Genomic DNA, 26,986 nt, shown 5'->3' with positions numbered 1-26,986 from the left:
GGTAACGGCAGCCGGGCGAAAAGCCCCTCACGCCGTTACCACTCCCGTAGCTGCCGCCAGCTGCCCCTCGCGCATGCGCACCGCACCCCCAGCCCCCCAGCACAGGCGCAGCGGAGCTCAGGCAATCAGCGTCACTGCTCGCACCCCCCCCCCCCCCCCCCCCCCCGCGCATTCCTTGGCGCTCCCCAGGAGCATGCGCACTCTATGCCTGACGGAGAGGGAGAGAGAAACAGACTCCTTCCTCCCGCGCCCCGCTGCGCGCATGCGCGCTCCCCGCCGGGCGCCGCAGGCCCCACCCCCGCGCCATCGGAGTCGCTGGCGGCGGGCGCGCGCGGGGCGGTTTTCCTCCCCACGTGACATGGAGGCGGGGACGGGAAGGGAAAGGTCAGTGGCGACGCCGGCGGAGGGGGAGCGGAAGGTCAGGGCGCCGCGGAGCGGAAGTGGGAGCCGGAGCCCGTCCGCCATTGTGGGGAAGCGGAGCCCAGAGCAGGGGGGGAAGTGGCGCTGCGTCCGGCCGGCCGGCTCCTTCCAGCGGGAACCCGATCGGCGGCGGCAGCGAGCCCAGGCGGCGACGACAATCAAGCGGCGGGGAGGAGGCGGCGAACGGCGCGGCGGGCGGGCGAGCGGCCCCGGCGTGCGGATTCACTCGAGGCCCAGGCGGAGCGGAGCGAGGGGATCGCGGCTCCCCGTGAAGAATGTCAGCCACCAGCGTCGACCAGGTACCAGCCGCGGAGCGGGGAAGCGGCCGTCCGGTCCCTGCCCTTTCCTTTTCCCAGGCCCGTCGCTAGCCCCGGCGGGGGGGGGCGGCGGCCACCTGCACCTTCCCTCGCCGCCGGGGCGGCGCGGTTCGCGGCCTCCTCCTTCCCTCCCTCTCTCCCGCCTTCCGTCCCCGCCGCCATGGGGAGCGGCGATCAATCGGAGCCGGCGGCGCCTGGGATGGCGGGCCCCTTTCCCGGCCCCGGCAGCCCCTATTTATAACCGCTGATCCGCGCCAGAGCCGCTCCGCCTCCCCGCCCGCAGGGCCCGACGGCGCTCAGCCCCGCGCCTCCCGGCCCGCCGCCCCGCCGCCCGGGCCCCGCTGCCCGGCCCGGCTCCTTTGTGTGTTCCCTCCTCGGCTGAGCTCCTCCGGCCTGCCGCTCCCTCTCTCCGCTCCCGGAGCGCCTTGGGGCCTGGCTCCCCGCGGCGCACAGCTCTGGCTCCTCTCCCTGGCGCTCCCCTGGCTTCTCGTAACCGCATCCTTTCTCTTCGTGCCCTTGCGTCTACTCACCCACTTACTCTCCCTTCGGGCCTCTGGTTTCTGCTCTTTCCCCACAGCCGCCGCTTCTCCTGGCTGTTCTCATCTGTCCTAAGTGCTGTTCTGCACTTTTTTAGTTGGCTCTTCACAGAGCTTAGGGTCGTTATTTTTTTTATCTTTGCTAGCCCTCTGCTGCCTTTTCACTCTGGTTGGAAGCTATTCTGTCTTCATCTCTGCTTCCTCCGTGGGCCTCTGCCACGCCCCAAAAGTTTTGGCCCTGCGGTCTTCTGCCCACTTGTATTTTCTCTCTGTGTCTTTAATGTTTTGTTTTTTCTGTCTCTGTGCATGCTCTCCATTTCCTTTTTATGCAATTATTTCTAGCTTGGTGATCTCTTAACTTTGCATTGCTCTGTTTTCCACGAAGACTGCTTCTTCCCAACTTTTTTAGTTCTGTGTCTGTTGTTGGTCTTTGCATGCCATTGTGTCTGGAGTAGATCCATCCCAGAAGATGAGTTGGGTTTTTTAAGGTTACAGAGATTTTTCTTTGGTTTTGGGAGAGGGAGGAGACCAACCAGTGCAGCTTTAGATTAAGCAGTGTTAAACAGTCTTATGGTAACTCAGACGCAGATGCACATAAAAGATGGAGGTGGTTGCTCCATGAACTCTCAAACCTCTGAATACTGAGTTTTTCAGGACTAAAAGTTGTTAGAGTGATGGATCCTGGAGACCCACTCATGATTAGTTGTACGTATGTGAGAAGATGAATTAGATTTTCATGGACTAGCATTTGTTTTTCTAACCTATTTTATTTTGCTATAGGGGAATTAAGGATACTGTAACTTGTACTGTAGCAGTGATTCTTAGTGCATGACAGATTAACGGTGTTTTGTAATGACTAATCCTAAAAAAAAAAAAAAAAATCCTCCTTAAGGTATTATTTCCTTGTGTGAAAGCTTCATACAGACTGTATCATTTTCTCACTGTTAATTGCCTAGGAAAAGAACCCACAACTGCTAGTTGAGCTTACAACATCACTGTATATTCCTTTGTATATCTGAAAAGCAAGGCATTGTATGTTATTCTCTGATAAGTACCCATCAGTCAACCTAAAAGATGACAGATGATAATGAAGTTCTAGTAGTGGCAGTATTCTTAGGCTACTAACTGTCTTTGTTCTTTTACTCTTTGCTTTGTTTATTGCTTGTATTTTGAGGGGGGGTAGGGAGGAGAAGGGCAATTGAAGTTAATTTGTTGTTCAGGTTTTCAACACCATTTAAGCTTCACGTGCTGTAAAAGACTAGATTATTTCAATGCTTTTTTGTGAAATTTTTCAATTTTTAAATTACTTTGATCAAGGTTTTATAATATTTTATACGATAGTATTCTATATAGTATCATAATATTTTATAATAACGTGTTTTTATAGTATTTAAAACTTATTTTTAAGTTGAAAAGAGCAGAATTGGCATAGAAATTGAATTATCCTGAAGTAAACATTAGAGGATTCTAACTGAACTTGTTTTGCTTTTTTTCCACTTTCCTATATACAGAGACCTAAAGGACAGGGAAACAAAGGTAAGTTGATTCTTGAATTTCTGTATAAATCTCTAATATTGCTGTTTATTGAGGTTAATATATCTTCAGACAAATGTGGGAAGAGAATGTAGTTATAGGATGTCTTTTATTTTAGAGCAAGACAACAGGAAATTGTGTGCCAAAATGTTACTTCCCAGAATTTTTACTGTGGCACAGTGGTATATCAGTTTAAAATGTTTTATTTCGCAAATGAAGATTAATATCAGAAGTTGGACAATAACATAGCTATTTCTTTTTAGCTGACTTTGTGATACGCTTGTTTTATATCTTTAACAGTACACCTTGAGCCTTTCTGTGCAGTGCATAGAGTCAGTGTGCTAGAATCATCATGAAGAATCTTTTGAACAGCTTCCTTTGCTTGCAAGACAACTACCATGTGACTCATATCTGTGAACAGAATGTATCACCTTCCTTATTCTCAGAAATTTTGTGAGCTTTTTTCATTTTTATGTCAGCATAGAGTATTTTCTTAATGCTTGTAGGCCTTCTGCTTTTCTATTTTTTTCATATTTCTGTCAGCATCTTAGTTTTTAAATACCATACTCAGTGGGGTTTCTTCTCTCCCACAGAAACAAAGAACTACCTACCTAATATTCTTCTCTCTAAAATTCTTGGCAAGTCTGCCGTAAACAATATCTCAGATTATGTCTTGCATTTTAGTTCTGGTCTGGAATTTGTTATCTTTGCTATAAAGGCTAATATTCTATTTGGGAATTCTTTTTGTCTAATCATTCATGCCCACTTAATTCTTAGGTGTACGGCAAGCTGAGCTATAGAATAGCATGTACACAGGTGCTACCTTCTTGTGTTAATATGCTTATTACTTCTTTATGCAGATAAGAAACTTTTTTTTTGAGCTCATGTACTCTTTGCTCCCCACTGTTCATTATGTGAGCTAATCTAATTGTTTTCTTTGAACTGTCATTTAATGTTATCTGCAGCGTACTTATTCTATTATTCTGTCAATGGGCAGATTATCTGCTTCCTATTACGTATATCACTTACAAGGTGGCACATAATTCCTGAATCTTGCTGTTCCTTTTAATTTCTTGGCCTGTTCCTTTTAATTTCTCCGCATTCAGAGAAAAGTGAACTTGTGTTTACCTTCCTAGACCTTCTCAGTTTGGTCATTCTGTAATACTCTTCTCTCACATTCTAATTGTTCCACCTTCCCCCCCCGCCACCCCCAACAAACTGGAACTTCTGTTTCTTTGTCTTTTGAAGTAGTTTGTGTTTATACTTTCCATGTTGCCCTTAAATGAGAAGTCTGATCAATTTTAGCAAGTAGTTTGTGGCTTCACATTCTTTGAATTACCATATCTCAGTTTTAGTGAGGTTATTCAGATGCATCTATTAGAGAATCATACAAGTAGTTTTTAAAGTATACTCCATATATATGAATTGGAGTGGAAGTACTAAGTATTTCTATTTGGGTATTATGTTGCAGCATGTTTAATAGTGAAAATGCAGGAGTCAGCTTTAATTTATAGCACACAAAAATATGCTAACATAAATAATTTGTAAATGCTGCAGAATGTTTGAATCAAAACACATGTCTAAGTTTGCTATGTGAGGAAGAGATTTTTGCATTTCTGAACTTGGATTTTTATGGAGTGCATCCTTTTAAATGATGGATACTTACAATTTGTTCTCTTGCTGAGAATATAACCAAAATGAAAACTATAGCGAAACAAAGCAATAATCTCCTGCATTCTGTTAAATCATTTGGTATAACGTCTATTTAAGGGAACTAAATGATGATTTAGCATTAGATTAAGGGGCTGGGAGATTGAAGATTGTGGTACAGTAGTTGGCTTTGGGTTAGAGACTTTTTCAGGAGGATAAATTAAGTCAGTATCAGCAATCCTTACTTGACCATCTGTTAGCAGACTGTAATTCTTTTCAGGTGTCATGATGGGTCCTAGCTTAAAGGACCTTGAAGGGAAGATATGATACTGAGTTCACAGACTAACCTGAAGTTGGTTCTGTGCATAAGAATCATAACGTTAAAGAGGATGGTAAAAAGATTACTGTCTACATGTCTTGTAGAGCAAATGAGATAATGTGAATGAGCAGTATAAGGGGTGAATGCATTAAAATAGAGTATTTTTCCATATTGAAACAAAATATATTAGAACTGTAAATTATATTGGGATGTAGCTGATTTGTATTGTCTAGTAAAATGTTTTTGAGGCTTTATTCTATTTGATTATAAATTAGTGCACTGTGTTGTTTCCCTTGACCAGAATTTGTGGGACTGAAGTTCTAGTGTGTAGAACAGTACTATTGATCTGTTGTGTTGCATATTTGTGTTGGTATTTTGGAGATTTGAATGACTAAATTGCCCTGTCTTTAAAGTTTTCTTATTCTAATTGTCAACTACTATACAGTTGGCAGAAAACATAGGAACTGATATAAATCAAGTTATGTCTTACAGTGTGTGGAAAAATTGTCATTCCCAAAACTCCCTCTTCCTTTTTTTTTTTCCACCCTGTTCTTTTGTTTGTTGTGCCAATGTATCACACCTGTGATAGGAAAGTGCTGACTTGTGTTTACACACACACACATATATATATAAATATGAAATTTTGGAATTTGTAGTAGGCGTAAATGTAAGCATTAGGTTTAAAACAAGAATGAAACGTTTGTGTTTCTTGTAGTATTTATTCATGTTAATTAAGGTGCAACAGCTTCTTGTAATGAAAATTTTATTCTTGTGTCTTTGGCCACAATTTGTGCATTTTGCAAGTGGTTATTCAGAGGATAGGAGCAGTTAAAACAACGTAAGCTTTAAATTCCTTAATTTGATGAGTTGTTTCTTGCCAGTGTCTAATTTCATTTTAAGTTTTCACAGTGTTTGCGGAAGTATGCAGTATTTTCAGGATCGGATTGATAGAGATATTTTTAGTAACTGTAGATTAGTTTCAATTAGTATTCTTCATCACTGCCATGTTCAGTTGGAACACTTAATGTGAGATTTTTTGGGAATGAGGCATGCATCTTAAATCTGTTTGCTCATTAAATGTGTGTGGGCTAGGTTCATCATTATTAACACATTATGTAAAGTTAGAATGAAAAACCAAAGAAACACGCTTCTACTGATTCTCTTTCATGGGGAATGTTTATATTTACTAGGAAAGTTGTTGGTATAGAACTATTTTGTGTCGCTGACTTAAGAGCTCAGTACAGAATAAATAAGAAAATACGTTTACAAGATTATTCTGTGTTCGTTGTAATGGCAGACCAAAAATAATTCTGTCTTAAGTGACCTTTAGATACCTCTGAAACAATAAACACAGCAGATGCATGTTAGAAATTAGCTGTCAGTATGAAGAGCTTAATTTTGATAGCAGCATGTCAAGACTAGAATGCTGTTTATTCCTTTATTTGTGGTTGAATGCTTTTAAGAAACTTCTATGCCTCCATCTACGTTTTTAATTATAACAGAATTGTATTTGAGAATTGTGCTCTCCACAGTATTTGGTTGAGTCTAAGCAATGGACGTGACATTGACAAAAGATTTTGAAGCTCATCCCATGTGTGACTAGGCCAGATATAAAGAGGAATATAGTGTTCCAGCTCATTAATGTGTTAGCATTGTATGTAAATTCAGGATGATTAATGACCTTAACTGAAACTCTGTATGGGGCAAAAAAAATCCCAACACCTAATGTTAATTTGAATTTGGTATTTAATTTAGAAATACTGTTCTGTCAAGTTTTAAAACCCATTGTGCTCACCTAGGCTGGTCATATTTGGCTGTAGCTAGTATACAAATGCACTGTGCCAATTTGTAATAAGTGAAATGTCAAGTGTTCTGACTTTTAAATCTCCAGGAAGATAATCAAAACACAAGTTAGTTTCTTCCTTCCCAGGTATTTGTTTTGAAAAGGAAAAACCTGGTTTTTTATGTTGTGAACTTTCGTCTCTTTTTACTGCTCTCTGAAATGAACCTTTTTTTTCCAGAATTTTGGTTGTGCTTTGTGATTATATCTATTACTTTGTCATTCTTTTCAGCTGAAACTGAAGACAGTTTGTTTTAGAGGTGTTAAAGTCAAATGTGGAAAAAAAAAAAAATGAAATGACTTGGTCCAGGCGCTACTTGGTTTGCAATGTGAACTTTGGGTGGCAAAAAACCTCTGGAATGAAACAGTCAAAATCCCACTCTTAAACACTACCTCCAACAAAGCTGAAGGTTTAGTTACATAGTTGTATATACTTTTCCAAAGCTTTTGCTAAGAGAGGGAAACCATGGAGTCAGTTCTTAACTCAGTGTCTCCAGCTGTCAGAAAATACGATGTTTTGTTGTAACTTCTGCAGTCATAGTTTCTCAGTGCACATTACTGCTGATCACTGTAAAACTATGTGGTTGTGTTTGCTGTGTGGTTTGTATTTTTTTTTTTTTCTTCATTGAACCCATTTGATAAATAACAAAAGTGTGTTTGGAAAAGCAGTAATATATTTTTGTGAAGAAGTCTTCACCTTCAAGTTGTGTAGTTGCAAATTGTTGGTTTAAGTTCCTGTTCTACTTTGTACTGTGGGAAACAATGGAACTTAGTAGAAGTTTGTGCAATTTGACTTTGTTTAAATAGTAGCCTGGGGGAGGGTAGAGAGACATTTCAAGTAATTTGGGCAGCTGGAAAATCCCAGGTAGGTGTAATGCTTTAGATGAAATGAAAGGTAATAGGAGGCCAAGAAGAGCAGGTAGGAAGAGATTCCAGCATATAGTGGCATATTTGTTGGGAAAGGATTGTAATTACCCTTGGGGACTTTAGCTCTTGTTTCTGTCTTGCTTTGTATGCTCTAATGTTCAGAGGTGCTGCTAATGCAGTACAGTATAATATTTATGTAGGAAATACAGAATTAAATAGGTGAATAGTGGTGCTCTTCATAGTTGTCTTGGGGGGTAACTGGCTTTCCTCCTGGCAGGATAAAGCTGTATGTTGCAGCTTTCCCTCAACCTTTTGAATATCTCTCATCCGGTTGGTCTGCACATTTGCACTTGGTCTGGTATTTCTGGAAACGCTCGATTTACTGCCTGTGCGAATAAGATGTGCTTTCCTCTGTCTGTGGAGCTGAGGAAAGAATAGTCAGGAGTAGTCTGCTCTGGTTGCCGTCTTTCCAGAAATCTCCTGAGATCTGATCGGGATCATCAATAGGATGAGCTATTTTCTTTAAATTTAACAAAGTGGTGTTTAACAATAATGTGTTCAGTCTCAACAAAGTACAGGTAGAAGTATTTCAATGTGCAGATGATTAAGAAATGTTACCTAAATTAAAAATGCAACATATATCTTTTAGAGAGTATACCTAATACAGATTTACTTTTAGTTTCAGTACAAAACGGTTCGATTCATCAAAAGGATGCAGTAAATGATGATGATTTTGAGCCATATCTAAGTAGTCAGACAAATCAGGTAAGTGCACACTGTTTACTATCTTGAAGTTAATTTTGGAGTTCAACTGACTTCCAGACTTAATTAATTTTTGGATGATATTTTTTAGCATTATTTATTTGCCTGAATATCTGCTGAAATATGATTTTATATCTTATCATGTCTTATGCAATATTTTAAACAGGAAAAGTCTTAATTCTGGAAAAGACTCAGTTAAAAAGCATGTTCTCGTATCTCCTGCTCTTGTGCTTCTGCTCTGACTTCAGAAAGATGCAGTTACAAGAAGCTTGAGGAGAAAAACCCAAACCCCAAAACCAAAACAAAAACCCCCAAACAAAACACCACACCTTAAATTTACAGTATCTATTGGACGCAGTTCAAAACAACAGTTTCTTTGGCTCTGAGAAAATATTAACTGCTTGGACATAGTTTCCTTTGAAGTTGGTAGAAGGAGCTGTCAGTTGATGGCATGATAGATTGAAGCTTAATATTACTACGACTTGATATAACTTATGCAAGGAAGCTAATGACTTTCAGAGCTGTGAATTGTCTCTGTAATCAAATGTTAGTATTAATTTAGTTAAGTTTGTAAGTTGTAGTGGTCTTGAGAGAGGGAGAAAGTACAAATTATTGAAAGGCTTAGGGAGTTTTGCTTACCTTCTCATTTTTTTTCAAATAATACAGTAAGGAGCCATCAGCTAGAGGATGATAATGTGCGGTTTTTCCTCAAAACATTATTAGAAATCATGTGGGGGTAGTCTTTCAAATGCCTTGGAGCTTTATCTTAAGTAGTAAATTCTGTGATTACCCAGGACTCTTGGGAGTGGAATTTGAATTTAGCTAGCAAACTTTGTTTTACTGGACCACAGATTGTACTTAATGCCCGTTCCCAGTAGTGTGCAAATGTTAGTTTGATTTGTGTTCCACCTGAAACAAACAGGCATCCTTTTCACTGTAGTATTCTGGCAGGTGTCTCCAATTAGAAGTGAGAAACTTGACAAAAAAAAGTAAGAATACTGAAACTTTAAATCATAGTGGCAGCTATTTTTCTGTATCTGTGAAACTACAGTCATTATGACTTATTTTTTTTTTTAAATAGCTTGTTATTTTCTTGATACTGTTGACATGGAGGTATTTTAACCTCAGCTCAGTAACTGAAAAGAAAGATAATATATTACAAAAAAATGAGCTCTTCAGTGTTTTGAAAAGGTCTATTGAAGAAAAAATGCCCATATCTAGCAGATACCTTGTTTACCTTTTATGTTGAAAGGAGTGGTGGAAGTTACAAATGCATTCATATAATACTTAAAATGTTTTAGATTGTATAATGCGGGGTTTTGCTTGTTTGCTTTTTTTCTCCCTGTGCATAATTGCCTGCATTGCTGATTTGTTTTATTTTCTTGCAGAGTAACAGCTATCCACCAATGTCAGACCCATATATGCCTAGTTATTATGCTCCATCCATTGGATTTCCATACTCTTTAGGTGAAGCAGCGTGGTCAACTGCAGGCGACCCTCCAATGCCATACTTGACAACTTATGGACAGATGAGTAATGGTGAACACCATTACATACCTGATGGTGTATTTAGTCAACCTGGGGCATTAGGAAATACCCCTCCATTTCTTGGGCAGCATGGATTTAATTTTTTTCCTGGGAATGCAGACTTCTCTACATGGGGGACAAGTGGATCTCAGGGACAATCAACGCAAAGCTCTGCTTACAGCAGCAGCTATGGTTATCCACCTAGTTCTCTTGGGAGGGCCATAGCAGATGGACAGGCTGGATTTGGCAGTGATACTCTGAGCAAGGTGCCTGGGATTAGCAGCATTGAGCAAGGCATGACTGGACTGAAAATTGGTGGAGATATGACGGCTGCTGTGACAAAAACCGTAGGTTCAGCTCTGAGCAGTACAGGTATGACAAGCATTGCAGCAAACAGCGTGCCCCCAGTTAGCAGTTCAGCACCTAAACCAACCTCCTGGGCTGCCATTGCAAGGAAGCCTGCTAAACCTCAGCCGAAACTCAAGCCTAAAGGTAATGTGGGCATTGGGGGCCCTGCTGTACCACCACCACCTATAAAACACAACATGAATATTGGAACTTGGGATGACAAAGGGTCTGTGGTAAAAGCACCCCCGGCCCAAACAGTACTGCCTCCTCAGACTATAATCCAGCAGCCTCAGCCATTAATTCAACCACCACCACTGGTGCAAAGCCAACTGCCTCAACAGCAGCCTCAGCCACAGCAACCACAACAGCAACAAGGACCTCAGCAGCAGGCCCAGCCTCACCAGTTACAGCAGCAACAGCTGCAAAACCGCTGGGTAGCTCCTCGTAATCGGGGTGTGGGCTTCAGCCAGAACAATGGAGCTGCTAGTGAGAACTTTGGTTTAGGTGTTGTATCTGTCAGCTCCTCACCTTCTGGTGTGGAAGTGCACCCAGTGCTGGAGAAACTAAAGGCCATAAACAACTACAATCCCAAAGACTTCGATTGGAATCTGAAGAACGGACGTGTGTTTATAATCAAAAGTTATTCAGAGGACGATATTCATCGCTCCATTAAGTACTCTATCTGGTGTAGTACTGAACATGGTAATAAGCGCTTGGATGCTGCATACCGTTCCCTGAATGGAAAAGGCCCACTCTATTTACTCTTCAGTGTGAATGGCAGTGGACACTTTTGTGGAGTGGCTGAGATGAAGTCTGTTGTGGACTACAATGCATATGCTGGTGTCTGGTCTCAGGATAAGTGGAAGGGGAAGTTTGATGTCAAATGGATCTTTGTCAAAGACGTTCCCAATAACCAACTGCGGCATATTCGCTTGGAAAACAATGACAACAAACCGGTTACCAATTCGAGGGACACTCAAGAGGTACCCCTAGAAAAAGCCAAGCAAGTGCTTAAAATAATTGCTACTTTCAAGCATACCACCTCAATCTTTGATGACTTTGCACATTACGAGAAGCGTCAAGAGGAGGAGGAAGCCATGCGTAGGGTAAGAAATCGATGTCATTGAAGTAGCTCTCCTGTTTTTTCTGGTTTTGGAATATTTGTTTTTCATACGACTGGGATTTCTGTGTGCGAGTGAGTCAGAAAGTGGTGCTTTTTACCTAAGGTGTCTGTACTTGATATAACTGGCTCTTGATGAAAAGGTTTAAGTTCTTGTAAATTGTTTTGTTAACACAGGCATGTGTTTAACCACAGTACTAACACAGGCCTGCTTAAGCAGAGTTCTGACATGTTTTACCCTTCGGAGTAAACAAAAACTGAATTGAGTGTATTACCTGTAACTAAAGTGTTCTAGTTTAGACTTTTATGGTTCTGGATGTCACAAAAAGGACTCGAAATTACAGGAGAAGCTTGCTTTATTTACCATAACATTTCAGTTCAAAATCTGCTTTAACATAATGTTAACAGCACGATTCAATTTGTTTTTTGTACAGTTGTGAAACACAGAAGTGATACAGTGATGACTTGTACAGTGTCAGAATCATTTTTTTTGGACATTTCTCATACTGCAATTCTTAAAAAAAAAAATGTGTAGTTAATTTCTGAAAAGTTTAGCTATGATAAATCTGGAGAGAAACCTTTAGTTTTGGAGGTGTTTCAGAAAACCAGACAAAAGAAAAAGGCATTTAATTTAAGCTCTTTCAGAGTACTTGTTTGCTTTTATTTTGTGTGTATTCTCCCTACTAAAACACTTGTGTTCACTATTTACCACAATATTTACTTCCAGTATATTTTTCTTTCCAGGCTTGCTAGTAACTGTAAATATATGATTTATCTCATGGTTAGACACGTTTCGGCAACTATTGTGCCAGTTAGATGATGTACTGATTCTGAAATAGGAGTTTGCATCAGTGCGGTTTGGTGGTAGTGCTGCTCCCCATTCATCCTGTCACATCACCTACTGAATAAAAAAACCCCACAAAAGTCTAGAGTTTATGCTAATTAGGGGCCTGTGGGATGTAGAGTCCTGAATTTGTTCACTTTTTGAAGGTGCCACAGTTCTGGCTGCATAAGAATTTCACTGCTTCATGGCCTCCTTCTCCTAGGTTTCTAGTACTGCAATGGTTCCACCCCTTTTGTACATTCCTAATCCTTCTACACATATTACATCTCCTATAGACCAGTGTCGTGCATACCTAAAATCAGTTTTGTAGTTTTATAGCACAGTTCTGCAATGAATTGACATGTTGGAAGTGTTTGCATTGTTTGGAGGCAAGATGCATATCTCAGTTGGGTGTGTAATGCCTTTTGAATTTTTTTTTTTAAAGAGAATACTGAATGTGCCCTAAATCAGTACTGTTACTTCTGTGACATCTTGATGATGGGAGGACAGACCACATTCTTAACTAATATTCAGTGTAAGAGGAAAACCACCCTTTTCAGGCTTTAGTACAACTTCACTGTGATTTTGGTAGTATTTCAGAAGGACTATGATTATCCTGTTTTTCTGCAGCCCTAATGTTTCATTATTTTCTTATTTTTTCATGTTAAAGACACTTCACAAATAAATTGTTTGCTTCAAAAATATCTAGTTTTGTGAAAAAAGTTATCAAAGGAGTCTAATTCAGACATGCCTTAGCAACTCAGGAAGATAGTGTGTTTTAATTGTGGTTTTGTTCCCACTATAATAGATAAAAGCCATGAAATGGAGATGGGGAGCACAGATTTTTTGCTAGTTGTTCTATGTATGCTAAACTTAAAATTCAAAGTGCTAAATTTAGCATTTAGTAGGTCTCAAACTAGATGACCATGATTATGTATATTTGTGTAATAAAGTCACGTTACTGTTTCCTTTAATGTCTTCAGGGAAACACAGTATCCGTATGACTCAAGTACTAAACTCTACCTTTCTCTGTTAGCGGTTACCTTTCCCAATGCTATTAGGAGAAAACATACTTGCATACTAGGCATTGATTCCTCTGCATCATACAAAAAATGACTAGAGAGCTGCATATCTAGTTGTGAGGTTTTCTCTTTGTAGATGGATCTGAGATATGCCTTAAGCAAACAAATACCTACTTAAAATGTAGGAAGTCCAAATTAAACTAACGACAGCTCCTGAGAGATCATCTTTAATATTCTTTTATCGAGTGTTGATTTTAAGCCTCTAGGTTTCTTCTTTTATCCCACAGTATACAAATAAGCTGTTTATAAATTGTAAACATACAACACTTTTATGATTAAATAACAGTTTGGGAATGCAACAATTAGTATTATAAACTCTGGTTTCTGGTTAATTGAGTAATCCTTTAATTCCTAGTGCTAAGTAGGCTTTTATGGAACTGTCTTTAAATTAGTGCACGTTCTGCTACCTGTAGCACTGTGTAAATTCAGTTCATGCCCCTTTGCTGTGGCAATCACATTGTTTCCAGTGTTTCTGTCATGAAAAATGTGTTCGTTGCTGTTAATAAAATATTAAATGCATCAAGCAGTCGTAGTCATGTACATGTTCCTTAAAGTTCAATAAATGTTTTATTGTTGCATAGGTGGTAACAAACTTTCAAACAGCCAATGATCTAAACATAGTAAACAGCATATGATTTACAGATTTAATTTACTTTGTAACTGTTCATCATTCCAGCTAACTTATTTTAAAGTAATTGGTTGTAAGAGTTTGATCTTAACAGCTCAGGGGGACCAATAATTAACTTCCAATATGACCTAGCAGTATATTTTATTAAAATATGTCAGTACACTTAATAAAATCAGAATGAATAGTCTGTGATTAACATGAAACTTCAGTCACTTTACTATATGGTAAAGGTTACTTGCAAATGATTATGAATACTCTCTTTAAGCGTAGATATTAGAACACTAGTGTCTACCACTGTTTGATATGACCCCAGTTTGGGTAAGGTAGCTACAGTTGGGGTTGGAAACAAATTTGTGCAGTAATTGCACTTTTACAGTGCAGGTTCCAGTGTTCTATTCTAAGTGTACAAGTGCTGTAATCTTTCACCAAAGGAGCAAAGAAATCAACAATGTTTTTCATGAGTTCTGTCACTAGTAGATTGAAATAATCTGAAATTGCATTAGTCCTTAGTATGAGCTACTGCTTTGTGGTGTGAATGTGCATATTTGTTTGCAGATTATTTAAAATTGTGTTTGATTGCCTTTCAACAGAAAGCAGTAGCACAAGTTATCTAAAAAAATGGAATGAAAATCTTAAAATATGCCATTTAAGAGCATGTAATTACATTAGGAAAATAAAGGGTATTGAAAGGAAAAAATCTGTATTAGTAGATATTCACTGAGAACCATTTACATACAAGGATCAAAATGAGATGTTGTTTTGATTAAATATGCAGTTATTGGTAGATTACAACTTCCTCACCCTCAGGCCATGGCTTGTTAACCTGCAATTACTTGTTGTCCCAGGACTTCTTTTGATGCTTTTTAGTGTAGAATTCTACTTTTGTGGCACAGAATGGAAAAAAAAAAAAAAAAGTTCCACATAATGGTAGAATGCTCTAGGTGGTTTTCTTAGTGAGATAGTTCAGAAAAATAATTACATTTTATCCATGGGAGAAGATAGATCAACACAAATATATACTGAATTCTTCTAGTTTGCATTTGGAATTTTTACTGTTCAGGAAGCCTTTAAATGGCAGGTAAATAAGAATTTAAAATGTTGGCTTTCTCCTGTTGTACTACAGATCTTGTAATAGGAGTGCTGATATAGCTAAAACTTTCTGACTCAAAAAGAGTAATTTCTTTTTTCCCTTTTTCTGGTACTACTGTAATTTCTGTTTCTCTGATAATTGGTTTACAATCAGACTGCAGTGTTAAGCAGTGTGACTGCTTTTCACTGCAGGACACTACTGACTTTATGCCTGATTTGATATTTCTTGAAAATATCTGAAAGGAAGGAGGGAAGTGAGAAAACCGAAGACGCTTCCTCCTCCCCTTACCTGCCAACCATCAGCTATTAGGTTATAATGTCAAAATCAGACAAAGATACATCCAGAGTCCTGGTACAAGTCAAGAAAAACACGTGGTTGACCAGCATTTTTAATGCAGTGAAATGATAGTTGTACCACACAGCTTCTTAAAGTTTGCCTATTCACATCTAAAAGAGGTTCAAAACAGTAAATGCAACAGGTTATGTTTTATTTTTTGAGGAACTTGAGCATTTCCTGTATGCTTTTGGTGTTGTTTCAAGGGCCATGATTTTGCAGTTTCCTTGAACTTGATGTGTTTATCCACAGTTTCCTTTTCATAAATGTAAATGATATTGCAGGTCTCATGTCTGCTTTAAGAAAACAAAACCAATATGGTCAGAAAGTAGAAACAGCAGGTAGAGTTCTTGCTCCCTTGGTAATCGTGAGATGAATATGTACCCCTGGTATTGGGAGAAGATGATTATTTGGAGCTGGAATAATTTTAAATATACTGATTCAGAATTTTCAGCCCATGATGCTGTGTTATTTATCATGTCTTCATTTGCTTTTGCATCTCTAGCCTTTTGGAAACACTTAAACGACCTGCAAGTTCTTTTCTTATCGACACATGGATTTCAAATGTGCCCATTTTCTGTGTTGTTGGTAGAGTTAAATGTTTCTGTTCACAAGTAGTGGTTAGAATTTATTACGGGATGAGGACAGCATGGAGAGGTCTGGCTGTTAAAATATGGTATTGTATAGAGTGGCTATGCAAGCACTGAGTAGTGGTGCCTTTCTCCTGTGAAGGGAAAAGGTGGTGCAACAGGGAAAGTGCAATATTGGACTGCTTAATGAAAGAAATGGAATGTAATTAAACTTGCAGGTGATCTTAGTTTATAGTGACACTTGCATGGGTCTTGTAATGTTTTTTCTTTTTGATTTGAAATTCCTACCTGAAAACCGAAGCCTACAGAGTCCTGTTTACAGTGTGGGTTAAATTCTCTGACTCTGGGACTTGCAAGACCAGTTTCTCCTGTAAAATAGAGACCCCTATTGGAAAAAGCTAGGAATATCAACCATAGGGTTTACCTTAATGCTCAAGAGATCAGTCATTTTTGAAATCTGATTCTTCAGTGCACTTAGATATGAAGATAGCTGTCTAAGAGAAGACTTCAATCTTGAATTGAGCTGGATCTGTGACAGCTCCAACTTTTCTAAATGTTATGTCTTAGAATTACTTCTTGACTTTAAAAAACACAATTTTAAATCTTATAGAGCAAAAGCAGAACCCTGAGCATACAGGTATAGGTATTAAAATTCCTGCTACATCTGCTACAAAGTCGCCTGAAAGATTCTTCTCTAGTATATTTTGTAGGCTGTACAGTGGATGTCATTTCCCTTCCAAGGTTACTATGGATTCCTTAGTAGGGCAATTAAATATTGTCTTGCAGTTGTTGTTCATGGGCATTTGAGAAAGATTAAAAATGGTGTCAGTCATCTTTCTGCTCCTTTTGCTGGGACAGTGATCATCACTCAATGTGGTTTCTATAGATGTACCTAGAAGCTATCTGTCAGTCTTCAAAAGCCAACGTTATACTGTGAGCATTGTTAACAAACAGTAACAAGGACCTAGATGCTTGATTTTTTTTTTTAATTTTTTTTTTAACTTGCTGAAATGGCTGCCTTGTACCTAATTAAAAACAGATATTTCAGTGTTTAACAATGTACAGAACTGAAAGGAAGCACTTGCTACCTGTAGTTAGAATTAAGTAATCCATCACTGAAAGTATCCACCTGGGAAAACAAGACTGGAAGGGCTTTTCTGGCTCATGAAACTCAAGCTTGGTTTTTGCAGAGCCTTTCCTTGTTGTGTGTTATCATCTGCTATTTTTAAAGTAGTTAGGTTTCTTTCCCTTCCTCTGTCTTCTGAATGTTTGTACCCTATTATTTAGTGTGCTGTGGAATTTCAGATGTGGATTAAGTTCTTATTGCTGTTATCATTACCACAATAAAATAATATGGTCTGTCCATGTTCCACTAACAATGCATCTGTCTGCTCCAATTTAAACTTAATTACCATTTTACAGTAATTTGTTCACATTTCTACTATTGCTAAGTATGTTTCAGAGGCTGAAATAATTAAAATACCCTCAAAACTAATAGGAAGAATAAATAAATTAGGAGTCTAGGTCTTGTAGCTTTTCAGAATTTCTTAATATTCATATGCTTGAAAGCCTCATTTCCTGTCTGGAGTTGAAATGATCTGCAGCAGCAGGGTCTTTGAGTATTAATTCATAAGGCTTACCGGAAGAAGGAACTGTTCTTGAGTTGTAAAACCTCATTTGACTTCCTGTGTTCACTTTTTTAATTTGTGCCTTGTAGTTTTCCTATTGGGATAGGGAATAGAAGAAAATGGTGGCTGGGGAGGGGTGGCATCTCCACAGGAAAAATTTCTATGTCCATGTAAGGCTTCTAGAGATCCTTCCTTCCCATCTTCCCAGTGTTTCCAGAAGTGCTTCTCAGAAAAATGTATTTAAATATTTTTATCTGATTTTGAGGTGCTCTCTATTTTCAGTAGGTTTACCTTCTCTAGTTTCGAATTCAAGAGTGAGAAGTGTTTATTTTACACTATCTTAGAGTTTCAGTAGTGTAGTTGGTGGTAACAGCCAATGAACTCCTTGTCGTAAATGGAGTAAACTATTTCTAGCATATTTCAGTTTTCTCAGTAATCTGTTTTTCATTGTGGTTCTCAAGCACTGAGGTCAATGTTTGTGCTGTCATAGCTGTAATGGTACACCGGGGTGCAATAAACTGCAGAGTATGGCTGATGCTATTAGTAAATGAGATTTCATGAACTTTGCTGTGGCTCCTTCTCAGCAGCTCTCCAGCTGTCTGTTCTGCCCCTGCCAGGTGTTTCTGCCCACACAGCGGAGTTGGCAGCAGAGATGTGTGCCTGTGCCTTGCTTTGCAGAATGCAGTCTGACATGTTAGCTTACTTTGCAGATGAGCAGAGTTTTTAAACGGAAGATTAAACTGCAGTTTGCAGTGAAGCAACTGCAACGTGCTACACATTGCCTTCTGAAGCTGGGGTGAGGATGCTACCTCTTGGGAGAGGGGCAAAGCAGACAGCTTCAGGCATAAACATTTTAACTATTGCATTAAAATGCAAAAGTTTGGCAAAATTCTAGGGTTTTTTTTGCAAGTAGAGCTTATTGTGCTGGAGGTGAGTGTGTGTGGGAACTATCTGCAATTTGTCTGTGCAACTTTACAATCCTGGGTAGCTTTCAAAATGGACACCTTGAAATGCTTGCACTTGCAACTGCTATTAAAACAAAACAAAAAACCCCAAACCAAAACAAAAAAAAACCCAAAAAACCCACAAAACCCCCCAAAAAACAAAAGAACCCCCAAAAAACAAAAGCCCTTTCATGTCTACCTTCCTCCACCTTGAGCTTCATTTTGTGGGATCTGAGAAGAAAATAGAGCTGAGGGCTGCAGTAGCTTCTTGTTGTTAGGCTATCATTTACATTTTTGCTGCTTGAAATGAGGCTTTTTCATTTCCCTCGTTTTTGAGAAAAGATTCCAGAAGTCAATGTTGTGTGCATCTCAGTAGTTTCTTTCAAATTGGATCAGGAAATGTTTTTGTTGCATTGAATTTTGAAATTTGATTAGCATAGAGATTTTGTTAAATCTGAGGATAAATTACATTGCAGCTACTTTTCAGCAGAGGATCATTCGATTAATGTGCTGAATTCAGAGAACTGAAGTTTGGAAATCAGTCAGCCTCACAGTTCAGAACAAGTTGTACTGTTGATTCCATAACTTTGCACTAGATCGATGCATGTTTTGGAGGCCCCAGTGTTTTTAGGTTCACCTTCACTCGGTTTTTGTCAGTTTGTATAAAAAGTTACCTGCATGGTCTGGCAGGTACTTTTAACCAGCTGATGCATTCCCATGTAGTTATAATTCAAATGGTACCTAATTTCCACGACCTGCTCTTAAGCTCCCCCTAAAGCTGGGGAATTTCACCTCAGCAAGTTCTGAAGTGAAGCTCACCTCTGGCAGGGAACTTAACTTGACTGTAGAAGCTTTTTATCTGAGAGCATTGCAAGAGCTGTGGAAAAGGCTTTGCTCATCTGAATATAAGAAATAAGAGATTTTTTTAATGAAAGGGAAATGTAGTGGAATCCAGTCAGTTACACTGTAAACTTCCTCTGCTCTGATGCAGGAAACCTGGTGGGGGTAAAATCTTCTGCTACTTTGTCTGTAATAACTTTTTAATACAAAACCAATCAAACAAAAGCTGTCCAATGTAAAGCTAGGAAGAAAGAAAAAAGGCAACTGCAAAACAGAGGAGGAAAGCTTTTTGAGATGGGTAAAGGCAGTGGTAGTGAGTGTGATCTGACTTAAAAGGAAGGGTTTAATTTACTTTTGAGTGTAATAGCACTACCTGTGTTTTGAATAAATCAGGATTTTTCTTTGTCCCTTTTGCTATATAGGGTGTCAGATGTCACTGATATCAATATCTAAAGAAAATACTGTGCACTTGCAAAATGTCAAGTTTGTATGTCTGCTTTAAGTATTTAAATATAGGTGTAGTGATATGTAACTTTGAGACTATAGGAAATGTGCGCTGGTGTGGTTTTAAAGCCTTTTCCTCTGTAGAATTCAAAATGCACATGAAATTTGTAACACTTCCTTTGTTCAATCAGCTGGAAGAAGGTGGTCAGGATATCATTACCTTTCTACTTTGAATTTTTATGAACTTAAATGCATTTTGAGTTCAGGAGCTACACAAAGCACAAGGTTGATTACTGTGCAGTAGTTTGCAATGCAGAGAGAGGCTTTCTGGACAGCTTGGCTCAGTGGTTACAGATGGAATACTTGCAAATGGGAAGGAACTGATGATTTTATTTGTATGTAGGTAGTATTTAAAATTGTGAACATATTATTTAACATCACATTTTCGTAGGCTCCTGCTTAATGCCGCAGTAGTGTTTTTCAGCACTTTGTGCAGTTCTTTCAGTTGAATTCTGCTAATAGTAGAGGAATAATCTGAGATGTGCCCAAGCAGGCTATTTTTGAATGCCTTACATGCATAGTGAGGCATGAGGCCAGGGATCATCTCTTGTCAGCTTGGGTGTGCTCTGTTAACATATCAGTTTGAATTAATGACTGTTACTATCAATCTCAAATTTTAAACCCAGTATCTTACTATGCAAATATTAGTTACGTTTCTTTGAATTAGGAAAAAAAGATTTCTAGCAGTATATTGCAATTATCACTCTTGTGTTAAATAGACCGAAGTTCTGCCATAGAGAATGACCAGTCTTAGATAAAGAGCTGCCAGGACTGTGAGCAAGAATTCTGTGTGAGATTTACTTTAGTGTTCGTCTTATAGCAACTCAGAGAGCTGCTTTGGAGAGGATTACACCAGCAGCTGTACTCTAATAACCACTATAAATTTTATGTAACCTCTTCTTTCATTATAGTGTCTTTTTGGCAGAATTTATTTGGGTCCATATGCCAATTAGGACTTTTCCTAAATAGTTTCTAGCATAATAAAGTTTCAGGGCGATATCAGAGTGGTTTTGAAATAATGGTTTAAATGACTCCTGGTTTATTTTGGTTTTACCTATTATGTTTATGTTCCACTTATACTGGAAATGAACCTACCCATCTTCTGTGAAGGTATTTTAAAACATTTATATAATGTGCTCAGTTTTACATATTCAAAAAGGGAATGCTATTGGAAGATAAATTCTTAGTTCCCAAACTACAGTGTCTTTTTACAGTCTAGAAGGTATATAGTGAAGGCAATGAGGTAGAGCTCATTATCTGCTTTTATTTTTTTCCTAGAGGTAGTCATAATGCCTAAGTGTATGTTTATCTTTGACAAATTAGAGAAAATGCAGGATGTTAAAGCACTGAAAATGTTATTTACTCTGTTAGACTTGTAATACAGAGAAGGATTTGTTAGTTGCTGATAGAGAGACAGCGCAGTTAGTATTTTAGCCCTTAACCATGCCAAGTTGTTTATCAGTGTTTGTATCACACAGACAACATCACACACTTTGTACCTTTACACCAAATGCAACATGTCGTGATGCTCTGAGGGCTTTGTAGTGAATATTGTCTTGACTGCAACTTAGGCTTGCATTCAAGTGGGCCTTTTCCCAGCCATTCCTACCTCACTGGTTTTGCATTTTGTGACTAAATGTAATTTCTAAAAAAAGTATGATGGTTTTTTTTCTAATTATTTTTCTTGCCATTCGAGCCATGTGTTTGTATGTGTGGAAGAGGTGGTACTGGGCGAGCTTGTTCCTTTACCTTTTGATCTTAAGCACATTGAAACATTTTATTATAGTAGGCTTTGAATGAGATACCTGGGAATATGATCTTCACTTTTTTGGGGATATAATAGGTGGAGAGTAGATTATTTAAATATTAATGCAGGACATTTTTGACAAATTAAGCAGAAGATTTAGGGTGCCTCTGTCTTGCCTTGTTTTGTAGGTCACTTGGTCTCCTTTTTCAGCTCACTTTGTGCAATACATTTTTTTGGAAGTGATTTAAAAGCAACATTGTAAAACCTTTTATTTTTGATAGGTGTTTTTGGAACATGTTTGCCTTTAAGTTTTATGTATACTTCTGTGTTTCTTTTAAAGAAGTTGACTTGAATTAGGTATTTCATATTCCTGAAAAAAGTGTATTTTTTTCCTTGGAAACTTGTTGCCTGATTTAGAGAAAATCCAAGCAATACAACCGCTCTGATGATAGGAAAGCAGATAATGTTGAACTGTATTAATATATTATTTTCCTTTCTTTTTTTTTTTTCTTTTTTTCAGGAGAGAAATAGAAACAAACAATAACTATACGGAGATGTCCAGCTAGAATTACAACACTAATGATGTAGACTCTGGAAATGCCTAATATGTCTAAGAAGACGTTATTAAAGCTTTTTTCTGCTTAAGGTGACATCTTTGAACACTTTAACACAAAATTGACTCTTCTTGTAATGGTTCTCATCAGTGCATCTGCCCTTATACTCTCTCACCAAACACACTTGAGAACTGTACCTTCGTCAAGCACTTTCTGTCCTGAAGCTTTTACCAGTATCTGCTGTCTTTTGTATTTATGCATCCTAGCTATAAGGCACAGGAGACTGAACGAATGCAAGGATTCATTAACTCTTTGAATTTGTTAAATACTAACATTTAACCATTAGAAGTGGTTCAATGATGTGAGATTCACATTGCTTCAACTTAATTTTTTCTTTGTTGTAGTTTTTTTAATTGTCAGTTTTTAGCTATTCAACAGATTAAAAGCAAATCATGCCATATTTAGTCCTGGAGTAAAACTCAAGTCTAAATGTTCATGTGAAAATTATTGTAGTAATCTTTTAATATGGCAAAGCAACTTTAAGCTGCAGTTTAGCCAAATGAAACGTAACATAAAATTATATTAGAATGACATTTCCCTTGTTTCAAACTGTTTGGTGTAAGAGAATATTAATATGCAGCTTGGTGGGCACCACCAGTTAATGCACATTTCTTTATTTTTTTTCTGTAACATGTATACTGAAAAAGTGCATTTGTCTGAGGAACTGTTTGTTTGCTACCACTCAATGAATCTCAGTTTTGAGTAAATGTACCTCAGTCTAAATCAGACTTTTTATGACCTTTATAACTACATTTAAAATAATCTTTAATTCCTATTTCTGGGTGTTTGCAAGCCTGACAGATTGCTATCATGAAAGTGAAAATTTACTCCTCTAGGTGAATCACTAGCTAAATAAACATAATTCTTGTTTAGCAAGCATATACTTTGTTTCTCAAATTTTTTGTTTCATTGTCCCAATATCCAGGTGTCCTTTCCCCTGTTTGAAAGTATTTTGAGAAAAATACTTTGATCTGTGGAGATGACGTATTCATGGTCAAGTTAAAATGATTTTTGTTAAAACCACGGAGCAAGAATTTCAGAATATATATTAAAATGTGTAATTCTATATTAGTTTTTAACTTCTAAAAAATTATATCTTTGTTTTCAGTTTATATAGCAACACATTCTATCTGCTGGAAGAGAATATTAAAAAAAAAAAAGTTAAGCGGGTATATTGACTGAAAAAAAAAAAAAAAAAAAAAATACTGAACAGCCTGTACCAAACTCCGGGGATAGCTTTCTCTTTTTAGAACAGCAGTGTAGAAGTCAGATGTGTTATACCTTAAAATAGCAATACCACATTTTATTTGAACATGTTTCATGTCTTATGGTCCAACACAGATGTTTATATTGTGTTTTGAGTCCTTCATTTACAGATTCTGGCAGTCAGAGTTCTGAAGCTTGAGTGGCAAAGGTTTGTTTTGAATACAGACTATTTTGCTATATTTTACTTTTCTCTCTTCCTAAGCCCCTTGCACTCTTCTAACCTTGCAAACACAAGAAGTTCAGTACATGCTCATTATTTAAAATGTTGAGACTGCAGGGTAGCAGATAGGAATCTTAATTTTTACTGCCAGTTTTTGGGAAACTCCAAAGGGAAGTCACTCCTGTATTTTGGATAAAAGAAGTGATCTCACTTAAATGTGATTGTGTAACAAGTAGCAAGGCAGATGAGGGAAGGACAAGTGAAGTGCGTATTGTAAGAGGAGACTTACATGAAAGCTTCAAGCCCAAACTATGAAATTTGGCTTGAGCCCAAAAATTGCTGCTTCCATGCATTTCTGTTTCTGGCTAACAGGTTTTATTGCTATTTGTTTCCCTCTGTTGGCTGATTTATGGATTACTGCCCATTTTTCCAGTTGTTAGTTTAAGTGGCAAAGGTCAGTGTTGTGAGTCTGAAGAATGTAGTCCTTCCGATCCTTCATGGAATGGATCAGCATGCTTCTGCTCCGTTACAAAAATATCTTATGAAAATGCACAGAAGTTTCCAGTTAAAAGAAAACTACTGGTAGAGTCAGGAATTCAGGAATTGATTTGCATGTGCAACCATAGTTTGCTTCCACTGCAGTATTCATATTTTTGCAGGCTTTGTTAGTATTTCCTGCTTTACCCCTTGCCTTTTTTATTCTAACAGCATGAGCATTACTCTTGGATTGAATCAAGCTTAGTATAAAATGGGATCATCACTCTGTTGCAGACTTTGAGAGCTTGGAAAATGAGGCAGGATTGTGAGAAAAGGAGGTGATCACATTTAGAGAGCTGTGACAGTTCTTATACTGTTCCAGGATTTTTAGCAAACCTACAAATAGAGTTTCATTCCTGATGGTGTTAGTCATGTTGTGACCGATTTGCTGACTGCTGGGAGTCTAGTTTGTGAGGCTGAAATTAAAAGGAATTTCATGTGCATATAAAGTGCTGTAAAAATAGTATATAATGTTGTAAAATCAGCTATGGAGTGCTGTACTAGTTAATGGACATGTGAAACTTTTAGCTTTCAGCTTCCTTATGCACGAGTTCTTTTCCTCCAGAAAGAAAAGGAATGGTGCTTAATATCTCAAATAAATGTAGAAATACATTTTTTGGTCTGATTTTTCCATACAGTGAAGTTGGTGTAATGACTGCTTGCTAATGGAGGAGTTCTGTTCCTGATGCCTCCTCCTTTGTGTCAGCATTTGTTTTCCCGTGATCCATACTGAGCCAGTTCAAGATGTTTTCTGCAGATTTAATGGTCTGGGTAGTTCTCTGTGAGGTCAGATGTTTAGAAGGGAGGTGGTGGGAGGTGAAGAAAGGAGACTTGTCCTTTCAGAAGCAGGTATCCACTGTAGAATAGGCTTAGGTGCACTACACACTTAATGGGTTGGTGAACCAGAGATGCAGCAGAATGGTTAAAACTGGGAAAGGCTCTCCAAGAAAAAAAAAAATCAATTCCATTTTCAGTGTAAGATTGTGGTGGTGTACAGTAAGATATAATGTTATCGCATATGTTTAGTGACAGCAGGAAGAGGGGAAAAAATATTGAGTATATATACTACTTTTTCCACTTCGAAGAGACCTGAGAATTCATATAGAAAAGTTATTGTTGGAAAGGCTTGTCCAACCAACACAAGTGGGACAAACTGAAGTTGTAGGAGCTTTGCTAACCTTTGAGTGTCTTTTGACTTTGTAACATCAGCATCATTAACATAGGTTTTTTTAGTATTTGACTTTGACAAGAAATGATTTGTGCCAGTTGAATGCTCAAGTTGCTGGCTTAAGGAAAAAATGGGCACTACTTTATTTTGAGGGACTTGGAATGGGGAAAAACTCCTTATCCACAACTAGACAAATTTCATTACTTCATGTCTCTTTCTGTTCCAGGCTTAATTTATCAAATACTTGCTTCTATACATCCTCTTGCTCTGTTCATCTTTTTGGATACTCTGGCAGTCTCATAATGCAGTGTCTGCAAAACTCAGATACAAAAGCTCCTTGCCAAAATGATTCTCATCCCAGACAAATCTGTGGCACCAAAAAAAAGATAATGTTAAGCTCTTGGTCAGGTGCTAATAACATAATATTTAGGAGGAAGCATCTCAAATATTTTTCATGGTTTAGTCAAAGTTCTATTTTGAAGTTGCTTTCTGTTTCATAGGAAAATTTTTACACACTTGAAATATGTTCCTTAAGAGAGAAGTTTTTAATAAACTGTTTTGATGTGCATCTTTTCTAGCTGAAACTGAGTTGAAGCAACAGTGTTTTGAACTGTGTTTTTTGAAGTTATTGGTGGCTCTTTCACCAGAAAGGTATTTATATACTTCAGCTGACTCTAGTGCAGCAAAAATCCAGTGTGGACAGTCTTTGAGTTTTCTGCAGCACTCATTTTTAAATCAATAATCCTAGGCATTCAAACACAAATCACCCTTTAGGATTTTATATTATTTTCAAAGCCATTTGAACTAATTTTTCCTACCATTTTGCTAAGGAAATACAGATTTTTTTGGTGTCTTGTTTATTCTTTTGCCAGGTGAAGAGCCATATAATATACTGATGAATTAAGAGAGATTAAGAGACCAGCTCTTTTCAATTGAAGCAAAACCTTTTTTAAAATTTTGTAGGTTTTTTGTGTACATTAAGTATGATAATTCAGATGAGAATTCTTTGGCATGAGAATTGACCATTTGATTTTATTTAATCTGCTTGAAAGTTTCTGTGAAAGTAACCTGTTTGCATTTTTATTCTTTATTTATTTTATTCTCAGCCTGACATATCCACCATAGTTTAGCATGGGAAGGGAGAGGAAAGAATTTCTCTATGGATCAAAGGAATTTTGAGCAAATGAGTTTGGCTTCATATAAAATTAGAATATTAGTGTACAGTTGGCATGTTGTCCTCAAAGCATCTGTCCTATACTGTCTGTTCTACTTTATATATTTTAATAAAGTGCATTTTAATATGGTGAATATGGACCTTTCAGTTCAAAAAGTTAAATTTGTATCCTCTTTAGGCTTTTGACAGTATTTCTCTTCCCATAATAATCCTGAAAACATTCTTATTAATACTTTCAGTGTCCAGGGATATCTAAACCAAATATTATTAATAAAACTTGCTGTTTATTAATATAAGGGGATGTACGTATAATGTTTGTTTGTTACCTGTTCCTTTCTGACCTTGTCCTCCTTCACAAGTGGAAATCCAACAAACAGAAGTCAAACACCAGTTAATTGACTCCTCCAAACAATTTCCCTATGTATTTCACAAGAAGCTGTTTTGCCACTTTGGAAGCAGAGTGCGAATGGTTGGTGGATCTTCAAGCATTTTCCTCCAGAAGTCTGTGTTTGGTCAGATGTTCAAGAGCCGATGAATTTGTTACTCCCGCCTATGTACCATTCCTTCCCGCTTCCCTGCCTTTTCTAGGAAGACTCCACTGTCCTGTCTTCTGTCTGCT

At 38.1% G+C, this 26,986-nt stretch overlaps 1 protein-coding gene across 1 annotated transcript; it reads left to right on the top strand.

Annotated features, from left to right (window-relative positions):
• The first annotated feature begins 389 nt into the window (after nucleotides 1-389).
• YTHDF3 (YTH N6-methyladenosine RNA binding protein F3) lies at nucleotides 390-26,456 on the top strand. The gene is made up of 5 exons (XM_082046318.1): nucleotides 390-719; nucleotides 2,785-2,809; nucleotides 8,162-8,247; nucleotides 9,633-11,225; nucleotides 21,969-26,456. The coding sequence occupies exons 1-5, from the start codon at nucleotides 696-698 to the stop codon at nucleotides 21,990-21,992; spliced, it is 1,752 nt and encodes a 583-aa protein (XP_081902444.1). The 5' UTR covers nucleotides 390-695; the 3' UTR covers nucleotides 21,993-26,456.
• The last annotated feature ends 530 nt before the right edge of the window (nucleotides 26,457-26,986 follow it).

The sequence above is a fragment of the Streptopelia decaocto genome (genome assembly GCF_964273445.1).
Source record: "Streptopelia decaocto genome assembly, chromosome: 2".
In the NCBI taxonomy this organism is placed as follows: domain Eukaryota; kingdom Metazoa; phylum Chordata; class Aves; order Columbiformes; family Columbidae; genus Streptopelia; species Streptopelia decaocto.
The sequence above is the reverse complement of the archived record's forward strand: the minus strand, read 5'-3'. Positions and strand labels throughout refer to the sequence as shown.